We start from the raw sequence: 10,649 nt of genomic DNA, 5'->3' as shown, positions 1-10,649 counted from the left end.
GGTCTGGGAGCGGCGGTCGGAGTGGTTAACTGCCTCCGTTCTTTTTAGGTGTTCCCCCGCTCCGGCCGCGTCCTTGGGTGTGGGGACTCTTGCCCCACAGGTTTTTGGGGAGGTCAATGGGTTCCTCGCCCGTAGAGACACCGCATATGCCAAATGAGCACTCCTTATCCCAGCTCTTGATGGGGTCAGGTCCTAGACGTGAAGATATGGGGCTGTGATCACAAGCAAACGTGTGGGTGGATCCGTTGTTTGGGTTCTTCCCCGCCCCCTCCTTTTTTCGGACCATGACGTCAAGGTGGGCTGGTGGCTGCAGGTGCGGGCTTGACAAGCATGCTCCTTTAAGGCGGAGGGATCCACGGGAGGGCGGCTGTTCTGTGCTTCGCCTTATATAGGGAGCCTTGGGGGCACGCAGCAGCTCTTTCTAGTCACTCTGGCGCAGCGTTTGTGCCTCCTGGTTATCAGAAACCGAGCCCACGTTGTTCCCTAATACGTGTAAGCGTTTTTTTTTCAAGGTAAGGCTGAATTCTTTGCTAGGCTTCTTTGGTGTTCTTTCGTGTTGCTTTTTTTCTGTCCTTTAGGGTGCCTAGATGTCGGGTGGCTTTTGGATAACGCCCTGGATTTTTATAGGGTGAGGGTAGTGGTAGGTGAGGGCTCTTGAGTTTTCCTCGGTTTTCTCTAGTGTGCTTGGGCGGTGGGGCTTTCTCTCCGCTCCTCCTAGCCGTAGCGAGGTGGGCTGCGGGGCTGGGGCAGTGCGCGGCGGGCAGCTGCACGTGGTGGCCGCGCGGCCCGGGACGCTGCCATTTTTGCCCCTCCACTTCCGGACGCGGCTATAGGGCGTTGGAGGGGACCGCAGGATGGCGGGGTGCTCGCTCGGGTGACTCAGCACGGTCCTGTGGGACTGCCTTTGCCACCTTTCTTACCGGACGCATTGTTAAAGCCGCCTTGGGTGCTTTGGTTCTGTGAGGGTTCATGGTGTGGGAGGAGTGCTTTCGGTCTCCGGCACCCCATACTGTCTCCTTCCAGATCTTTCTTGCAGGCCCGGTGGAGGAGGGGCGGGGAGGGGGGCAGGTTCTGGAAGATTCATGGGCTCCCTCCTCCGCCCGTCCTCTAGAGCTGAGATTGTTCTGGAAGCTTCTGGATTCTGGCGCCCCGCCCCAGTGCCCGGATGCTGGGGCGAAGGAGGGTGCACGGCGGCGCCCCCTCCTCGCGTGGTCCGTGCCGACGCATGTCCGGCAGTGACGAGTGTCGGCCTGGTGGTTACGGCCACCATCTTCCTTGTGTTGGGTTTGGTCCTGTTCTGTAATTTTGTCCTGTGAAGGGGTCGTAGTGGAGCTTTTGTTTTATCGATTCTTTGTCCGGATTTAATTGCCCTTCGGGCGAGTATTCTCTGCATCCCAGGTTATTCCTCCCTGCAGTGTGGGGCAGGAGTGTCCCGCCCTTGGGCTGGTCTTAGGAAGACATCTCAGGGGGAGCAGTTTAAAGTTAGTGCCAGACTAGTTACTTTGATCTCCAAATGAAGAACTGTAGGTAGTGATTTTCACATTTAAATTTGTGTAAAGATTATTTGGGATCTCTGGATACCTGGGTTGGACCAGCATTATGAGTTTCTGCCATACTACCGGATGACGCTGAGCCTGCTGGTCACCACTCTAAGTAGCTGGGTTCTGTGACGTTTGGTTGAAGAACATTTAGCTTATTTTCTTTTTCCTTCTGAATTTTCAGGCTTCCCACTTAGTGTGTTTTTTTTAACACTAATTTTAAGAGAATGCTTTTTCAGTCTCTTCGGAAGGGATAGTAGTCAGGTCAAACCAGTCTCAACTCCTTAAGGTCTTAACAAATGAGATGACCTTTAGGATTTTTAAATATGAGTCCTTCATGTTTTGTAATTAATGATAATTTTTATTTTAGATGCCTGAGGAAGTGCACCATGGAGAGGAGGAGGTGGAGACTTTTGCCTTTCAGGCAGAAATTGCCCAACTCATGTCTCTCATCATCAATACCTTCTATTCCAACAAGGAGATTTTCCTTCGGGAGTTGATCTCTAATGCTTCTGATGTAAGTGCTCTGGTTTCCATATTTGGTGTGTTTATTTTTTTTGACATTCTAGAAGAGAGGAAAGGAGTGGTTTGGGCTTTGTTGGGGACTACTATTTAAGGGGGTAAACTTGCAACTATTCCAAAAAGATTTGTCTTACTCTCTGGTCATCTTGAACTTGAAAGGGAAGGGACTATGTCCAGAAAAGGTGGGCTCATGGAACTAACTGTAGTTCTAAAGCCTCAAGATAAGGGACAATCAGATTTGAGGCTGAGAGAGGTAAACCAAGATTTTCTTTGAAGACACGGGCTTTAAGAAAGCAAAAGTGACCGAGCGTGTTGACTCACACCTGTAACGCCAAGGCAGGAGGATCACTTGAGCCTAGGGTTTTGAGGGCAGCCTTGGCAACAGCAAGACCTTGTCTCTGCAGAAAATTAAATATTAGTTGGGCACAGTGGCATGTGCCTACTGTAGTGCCAGCTACTTGGGAGGCTGGGGTGGGAGGATGACTTGAACCAGGGAGGTCAAGGCTGCAGTGAGCTGTCATCCTTGCTACTACTGCACTGTAGCTTGGGCAACAGAGCAATTGCCTGTCTGGGAGAGAGCAAAAGTAAGTTGCTGTTTGTATTATTTTCAGGCCTTGGACAAGATTCGCTATGAGAGCCTAACAGACCCTTCGAAGTTGGACAGTGGTAAAGAGCTGAAAATTGACATCATCCCCAACCCTCAGGAACGTACCCTGACTTTGGTAGACACAGGCATTGGCATGACCAAAGCTGATCTCATAAATAATTTGGGAACCATTGCCAAGTCTGGTACTAAAGCATTCATGGAGGCTCTTCAGGTACTGCAGTTCTGTTGGCATACACCATTCATAGTCATCAGTGTTCTTTATTTTTTTGCTTCTTTAAATTTTGTGTTTGACTTTAAAAAAACTTGTTGGCAGGCTGGTGCAGACATCTCCATGATTGGACAGTTTGGTGTTGGCTTTTATTCTGCCTACCTGGTGGCAGAGAAGGTGGTTGTGATCACAAAGCACAACGATGATGAACAGTATGCTTGGGAGTCTTCTGCTGGAGGTTCCTTCACTGTGCGGGCTGACCATGGTAAGTTAGCTTTTCTGTTACAAGGTAGCTGGGTTAGAGTTTTGTGGGCTCACCAGTAGCAGAAATTTTGAGCATCCTGTCAAGCAGTTTTTCATAGCAGTTCTACTTACACTTTATTAATTTGGTGAAGTCTCAACTGCATATACTTTCACCCTGTTACACGCTTGTGATTAACTCTTCTAGGTGAGCCCATTGGCAGAGGTACCAAAGTGATCCTCCATCTTAAAGAAGATCAGACAGAGTACTTAGAAGAGAGGCGCGTCAAAGAAGTAGTGAAGAAGCACTCTCAGTTCATAGGCTATCCCATCACCCTTTATGTGAGTGTGGACTTTTAAACCTTTTACACTTAGCGTGCAGGATGTTTCCTGTTCTGGAGAATCTCATGGTCCCTGGCTTCTGCTTTTCCTGGTGTTTTGTACTCCAAGGCTAATTTCTGTTTTTGTTACTTAGTTGGAGAAGGAGCGAGAGAAGGAAATTAGTGATGATGAGGCAGAGGAAGAGAAAGGTGAGAAAGAAGAGGAAGATAAAGATGATGAAGAAAAGCCCAAGATCGAAGATGTGGGTTCAGATGAGGAGGATGACAGTGGTAAGGATAAGAAGAAGAAAACTAAGAAGATCAAAGAGAAATACATTGATCAGGAAGAGCTAAACAAGACCAAGCCTATTTGGACCAGAAACCCTGATGACATCACCCAAGAGGAGTATGGAGAATTCTACAAGAGCCTCACCAATGACTGGGAAGACCACTTGGCAGTCAAGGTGAGAAGCCTTTGCATGTTGGGTCAACATGCAAATATGGAGAGGAATGAGTGTAAGTGGAAGGGTGTTGGCAGGTAATAGACACATGGAGCGTGTCCAGCTGATAAAAGAAATGTGAGAGCCATGTATTTTCAGTTACTGATTACCCTGTCATAGTGAAGTGCCATCCTTCCTAATGAGCTCACTTTCTCTAAAGGAAATCTGGGTAATGTCTATTGGCAGCCTTACACATCCAGGGTTCTGAGCAGAGCAGACTGTTTCCTATATACAGCTAGTATTCGTGTAGATTGTTGAGGGCATTAAGGCTCAGTTTTCTCGGGAACTGCGTGTGTGTGCGCTCTATCCGTTAGGCTTAGGGAGGATCATTCTTCCACTTTTAGGTAATTTGGTGTTGGGGCTAAAAGGCCCTCTTTTGAAATGTATCACTTGCTTATTTTTGGTTTCTTTCAGCACTTTTCTGTAGAAGGTCAGTTGGAATTCAGGGCATTGCTATTCATTCCTCGTCGGGCTCCCTTTGACCTTTTTGAAAACAAGAAGAAAAAGAACAACATCAAACTCTATGTCCGTCGTGTGTTCATCATGGACAGCTGTGATGAGTTAATACCAGAGTATCTCAGTGAGTATCTCTTTGGCCTAATTTAGTTGGGTGAAGTCTTGGGAGGTTTTCGGCATTCTGCTAGGATATCCTAGGTTAAGGGTTTTCTGCAATGCATAGTAAGTGTAAGGGTTCAGGAGGCTAGTAGAGCCTTCTGTTTGAATCTGGGTACCAGCTCTGGTCTAGCTATTTTTACTGAGCTTTCTCATCCTGGTTGATGGCAGATTTTATTCGTGGTGTGGTTGACTCTGAGGATCTGCCCCTGAACATCTCCCGAGAAATGCTCCAGCAGAGCAAAATCTTGAAAGTCATTCGTAAAACATTGTTAAGAAGTGTCTTGAGCTCTTCTCTGAGCTGGCAGAAGACAAGGAGAATTACAAGAAATTCTATGAGGCATTCTCTAAAAATCTCAAGGTAAAGAGGCAAATGCTTATTCCCTTTACCACTTTTCTTAGTAATTACTAACAAATTTTTCCATTCTCATAGAAAGTGAATTGTAGTTAAGTTGGATTGTTTTTTCTCTTCCCACCCTTCAAGCTTGGAATCCACGAGGACTCCACTAACCGCCGCCGCCTGTCTGAGCTGCTGCGCTATCACACCTCCCAGTCTGGAGATGAGATGACATCTTTGTCAGAGTATGTTTCTCGCATGAAGGAGACACAGAAGTCCATCTATTACATCACTGGTGCGTTGTTTCTGATGGAAGCCTTTTTGGAGGAGTGGGGAGCACATTTCAGGGCTACCTAGGAACGGAACTGGCAGTATGAGGCATTTTAGTCACTGAGTCCATTTAATTACCCTACAGGTGAGAGCAAAGAGCAGGTGGCCAACTCAGCTTTTGTGGAGCGAGTGCGGAAACGGGGCTTCGAGGTGGTATATATGACCGAGCCCATTGACGAGTACTGTGTGCAGCAGCTCAAGGAGTTTGATGGGAAGAGCCTGGTCTCAGTTACCAAGGAGGGTCTGGAGCTGCCTGAGGATGAGGAGGAGAAGAAAAAGATGGAAGAGAGCAAGGCAAAGTTTGAGAACCTTTGCAAGCTCATGAAAGAAATCTTAGATAAGAAGGTTGAGAAGGTAAGCCATTCTGGAGCTAGGATATATTTTGTAACATACCTTTGAGGTGGGCTCCATCACAATCATGTTTCTACACAGTTAGTGGCTTGAGGCCCCCTATTTACTGTTGGAAGCCTTCTTGCCTCTTGTTCTCTTCCCTAGCCAGGTTTAAGGCTATTTTAATAAAATGTGGCACAGATTAGGCATTGCTTCAGTTAACTTCTGAGAGTAGATAAAATATCATTTTCTTTTTTTTTTTTTTTTGGACTGGATTTCAGCTCACTGCAAATTCAAGTCTCCTGAGTGGTTGGGATTACAGACATGTGCCACCACACCCAGCTAATTTTTTATATATTTTGTAGAGAGAGGGTTTTGCCAGGTTGGTCTCAAACTCAAGTGATTGGTCCACCTCTTCCTCCCCCTGCTGGAATTACAGGCTTGACAGTGTCTGTTTTCTCTTTCAAAGTGGTCACTGATCTAATGCAAATCTAAGGCTTTTGTGATTGTCCACAGGTGACAATCTCCAATAGGCTTGTGTCTTCACCCTGCTGCATTGTGACCAGCACCTATGGCTGGACAGCCAATATGGAGCGGATCATGAAAGCCCAGGCACTTCGGGACAACTCCACCATGGGCTATATGATGGCCAAAAGCACCTGGAGATCAACCCCGACCACCCCATTGTGGAGACTCTGCGGCAGAAGGCTGAGGCCGACAAGAATGATAAGGCAGTTAAGGACCTGGTGGTGCTGCTGTTTGAAACCGCCCTGCTCTCTTCAGGCTTTTCCCTTGAGGATCCCCAGACCCACTCCAACCGCATCTACCGCATGATCAAGCTAGGTCTAGGTAAGCAGCTTTGGTACTTGGTGTGGCAAGGAGTTTGTGCAACTAGGCTCCTGTCTGGATTTGACTTGATGCTATTTAGTCAAGTCTTACATGGCTTAATTTTACTTTAGGTATTGATGAAGATGAAGTGGCAGCAGAGGAACCCAGTGCTGCAGTTCCTGATGAGATCCCCCCTCTTGAGGGCGATGAGGATGCATCTCGCATGGAAGAAGTCGATTAGAAGTTCATAGTTGGAAAACTTGTGCCCTTGTATAGTGTCCCTGTGGCTCCCACTGCAGCCTCAAGTGCCCCTGTCCCACCTGGCTCCCCCTGCTGATGTCTAGTGTTGTTTTCCTCTCCTGTCCTTTTGTTGAAGGCAGGAAACCAAGGGTGTCAAGCCCCATTCCCTCTCTACTCTGACAGCAGGATTGGATGTTGTGTGTTGTGGTTTATTTTATTTTCTTCATTTTGTTCTGAAATTAAAGTATGCAAAATAAAGAATATGCCGTTTTTATACAGTTCTGCTCTCCCTTGTGAAGTGGATGTTATTCTTCCCTAGCTTCTCTATCCCCACAGCTCTTGCTGTGTTCATGAGCACAGCAAGTTGAGCTGGTTTTGTAGCTAAGATACAGAATACCAGTGAGTCTTAAGAGTGCATACACTGAAGCTAAAGGCAGTTTTTCTGAAAAACTACCATATAATAATGCCTTTTCAGTCAACCAAAACACAGGACCAAGTCCATTGCAGTAATTTAATTTAATAAAATAAAATTATAAGAGCAAAAAGTTACATTTCTAAAGTACCAAAACCTACAACAGGCTCATGGAGTAGAGCCTAGGGATCCAGGAGCATAGGAGGTGGTGCTGGGCAGGGGTCTGCATCCCCTTTCCACAACAGCACCATCTTCACTTCACCCTCCTGGGAAAGCAGCATTGGAGCCTATACCGCTTGTGCTTTTCTCACCAGGGTAAGAAATGCAGGTATTTGCAGAGAGGAGGGAGTCTGGAAGGTGGCAGAGCACAGCTAGGGCAAGACTTAAGGAAACTTCTGGGAGGGGGAACTGTGGAACCTACCTATGCCCTCTTGACCCCAAACTCTTCCCTCACTGAGGACTGTCTCTACCCTGGGGCTCAGAATAAACTGCCTGCTGGAAGATGGGTGACTTAAGGCAAAAGGGAAGGCTGCCTCCTGGGCTCCCCACCCCCTGCTGCAGAGCTGGTCTATGATACTGAGAAAACACCTGCATTTTTGCCCTTTGAGCCAGCTCCCTCGGGTTACAGTAGAAGGAGAGAATGGTGAGAAGACTCTTTCACTTCACCCCTCAGACCCTCTCCACCCTCAAACCTTCTGCACAGGAGACTCAACAGGCACAGCCTTCTTTCCCCGTTGCTTTAGACGGCCTCGTGCGTAGACTCTGAGCAGGAGGGCAGCAAAGACCACAGCCACTCCCAGCCCTCCCACCACAGTGACAGTGTGGCCATAGAGAAGGCAGGAAAGAAGGATGGCAAAGGCTTGGCGGAGGGTCATGATGATGGTGAAGACAGCAGCCCCGAACTGCCCAATGGTGTAAAAGATGAAGAGCTGGCCACATGCAGAGCAGATGGAGAGTAGCAGGGCATGGGCAGCAAACTCACTGTGTCGCCCCATGAAGCGGGTTCCCTCCAGGAGGGCCCCCTGTTCTAGCAGTGAGCCTACTGTGAAGAGGCAGGAGAAGAAATTGACCCCAAACATCATCTGCACCGATGACATCTTATAGGCAAATAGGGCATCCTGCCAGTTTGAGGTGAAGCTGTCAAAAGCAATATAACCTGCCAGTAAGATGAGGCCTGAGAGTGTGGTGGCCGGAGAGCTGCGGGGCTCTGGTCCGCTGGATAACAGAAACATGCTGACCCCGATGGAGATGAGGGTGGCTGTCAGGTACTCCCAGTGTTCGTAGCTGCGCCGAGACACAAGCTTTCCCATCAGCATGACAGGGATCACCTTAGAGGCCTTGGCCAGCACCTGGGTGGGGAAGCTGACGAACTTAAGAGCTTCGTATTGGCACCAGCTGCTAAGCACATTGGACAGACTCGCAAAGGAGTACCGGTACATGGGTGCCCCATGCCGGGGCTGCTTGCAGAGGACACAGGAGAGGCCAGCCACAATCAGTGCCAGCACTCGGTTCATTAGCACCAGGAACTGCGAGTCTGTAAAGCGCTCACCCGGTGATGTGGCTGTGGCCCCATAGCTACGGGTCATCACTCTTTCCTGCAGCACACCCCAAGTCAGGTAAGACACCTGTTGGGGAAGGTAGAGGCAAAGGAGACAATAAGCAAGATAATGAAAAGGTAGACAAAAATTGACTTCTCCCTCTTCTTCAGGATGATGCCTAAGTGATTCAAAGGAAAATATACACTTTTTGGTTCCTCTGTAGAAGTTTCTTCTCCCAAGTCTGGATTCACCTTGTAGGGAATGAATCAACTGTGTGTGAAAAACCAATTCCGGGAGGCAAGAACTCTCAGAATTGGGTATCTGTAGTTCAAAATGATATTCGAGGTGGAACTAGTACCCACTGCAAAATGCCATGGAGCCCGCATCTTAGCACTCTCTCACATGCAGTACTGGGGGAAAGCGGAATGGCTCCCCCACAATTTTATCAGTGGGTTTACAGTATGTGAGACACCAGTGCAGGAAGGAAGTATAATAACGGCACAGTAGAAATCACAGAGAATAGGGCAAGTCTTCTGCACCAGACATCTCGAAACAACAGCATGAACTTTCAGTACCAGTGCTGGAGAGGAGAAGAGGAAAGAAAAGAGCATTTCCCCCAAACACCTCCAAGATGGAGGTGCAGTGTGCCCCTGGGAGCAGGACATGAAACACACCAACTAGCAAAGCTCTGGGACTGGTAAAATGGAAACCTTCGCAGAATCCCTGCCCACCGGCATCCAACCCAGGAAGAGAGCCTGAGCCCACCTACCCACCTGGAGTCCTGTGGCACAGAAGAGCAGCTTCAGGGCCTGCCACATCGGGGTGGTCTCTGCCGCCTCTGTTCGGGGCACCAGGGGAACCTCATCAGAGGCCTTGGGCTCATTGCCAAAGACACAAGCTTTCACCAGCGGAAAGCAGAGGCCCCTACCTGAAGAAAGCACACAAAGTCAAGCCCCAAATTTTCTCCGTAGCACTTCCTCTTCCCCAGAGCAGCCAGCCTGCCCTGCTGTCCGGCCTACCGTCGCCCCGCCCTCTCCAACTCATATCCCGTTTGGACTGCTGGCCAAATAAATACCCTCCTTCCCGACCTAGCTCACTTCCCCGCCCTTGCTTCACACACCGGTCTCCAGGTAGTTCTTCCGCCTGAAGTACTGCACCAGGAGGTAGCCAGGTACCATAAAGCTGGCATAGCCAGCAGCATTCACCAAAAATCGGAAGAACCATAGCTGGGTCCATGACTCCGGAGGGCCTTCGGGAGTCTCCCCACCCGCCCCTAGGGAGGGGAACGCAGCCAGCACCACCACTGCCCACCACCTGTAAGGAAAGCGGACATAAGCATTAGGGCGCAGTTATCCCCTCCGCCCTCCAGAGGGGACCACACTGGAGTAGTGCCCGGAGTCTCCTCCCCGCCCCCTCCGCTGCAGCTCCGGCCCGGACAAAGAGTGTCTCTCTCTCTCTCTCTCTCTCGAGGAGGGGCGAGGGCACGCCGGCGCTGGCCCGGCAGGGCTTCCTCCCTCCCCGGGGGTGGATCCGCCCTTCTGGCCACATAGGTCTCCTCTGTTCCCTCCAGCGCTGGCCCGCTGCTCAAGCCAGAGGCAGCGCCCCTTCCCCCACCCTCCCCTCCACGTTCTTAGGGCGTCAGGGTACCCTGCCCCTCCGCCCGAAGCTCCCCAAGGAGCACAAAACCAAGCCGCATCCCCCATCCCCACTGGCTCCTATGCTGGCCGACGGCCGAGCAGCCGGGACCCCACCCGGCCCCCCGTGCAGATGTGCGGCAGTCACGTGGCCCGGGGGCTCGGTCACGTGAGCTCACCACTGCCCTAGCCCCCACCTGGCGTCCATAGTCCAGGCCGCGTGGGGTGGAGGGGGACCGGGGAATGCGAGTCCCCGGGCCGCACGGCCCTGCGCTCCCTCCGCCGCCTCCAGGAGCGGCCAGCGAGCCCGCGGCCAGCGGAAGTGCCGCGCTCTTCCCGCCTCCCTCCCCGCGGTCCCCTCCGCCCCTACCGCGACCACGCAGCGCCCCGGGCCGCCGCCGGGCCACAGCGCCCCCGCGCGGCTCGGAGGCAGACGCGGCTCGGGTTCCGGCG

The 10,649-nt window shown here is 50.5% G+C and overlaps 2 protein-coding genes across 3 annotated transcripts; one reads left to right on the top strand and one right to left on the bottom strand.

Moving 5' to 3' along the window:
• The first annotated feature begins 9 nt into the window (after positions 1-9).
• Positions 10-6,897, top strand: HSP90AB1 (heat shock protein 90 alpha family class B member 1). Its single transcript, XM_017878110.1, is given in 14 exon segments — positions 10-512; positions 1,909-2,055; positions 2,672-2,878; positions 2,981-3,140; positions 3,324-3,457; positions 3,591-3,899; positions 4,350-4,515; positions 4,719-4,808; positions 4,811-4,908; positions 5,032-5,179; positions 5,300-5,568; positions 6,061-6,193; positions 6,196-6,393; positions 6,504-6,897. Coding segments are annotated over 13 exon segments (2,169 nt in total). The 5' UTR covers positions 10-512; the 3' UTR covers positions 6,614-6,897.
• A 212-nt stretch (positions 6,898-7,109) lies between these two features.
• SLC35B2 (solute carrier family 35 member B2) lies at positions 7,110-10,558 on the bottom strand. 2 transcript variants are annotated; one of them, XM_017878112.1, is made up of 4 exons: positions 10,394-10,558; positions 9,683-9,876; positions 9,336-9,490; positions 7,110-8,649 (listed from the first exon to the last, which is right to left on the bottom strand). In XM_017878112.1, exons 1-4 carry the CDS (start codon positions 10,402-10,404, stop codon positions 7,711-7,713), a joined length of 1,299 nt encoding a protein of 432 aa, XP_017733601.1. In that variant the 5' UTR covers positions 10,405-10,558; the 3' UTR covers positions 7,110-7,710. The 2 variants fall into 2 exon arrangements, with proteins under 2 accessions (XP_017733601.1, XP_017733602.1); XM_017878113.1 differs by lacking the exons at positions 9,336-9,490; positions 10,394-10,558 and having other exon boundaries at positions 9,683-9,763.
• Positions 10,559-10,649: the final 91 nt, after the last annotated feature.

The sequence above is a fragment of the Rhinopithecus bieti genome, unplaced genomic scaffold (assembly GCF_001698545.2).
Source record: "Rhinopithecus bieti isolate Rb0 unplaced genomic scaffold, ASM169854v2 scaffold_9981, whole genome shotgun sequence".
Lineage (NCBI taxonomy): Eukaryota > Metazoa > Chordata > Mammalia > Primates > Cercopithecidae > Rhinopithecus > Rhinopithecus bieti.
Note: the sequence above shows the minus strand (reverse complement) of the source record. Positions and strands in the feature narration are given on the sequence as shown.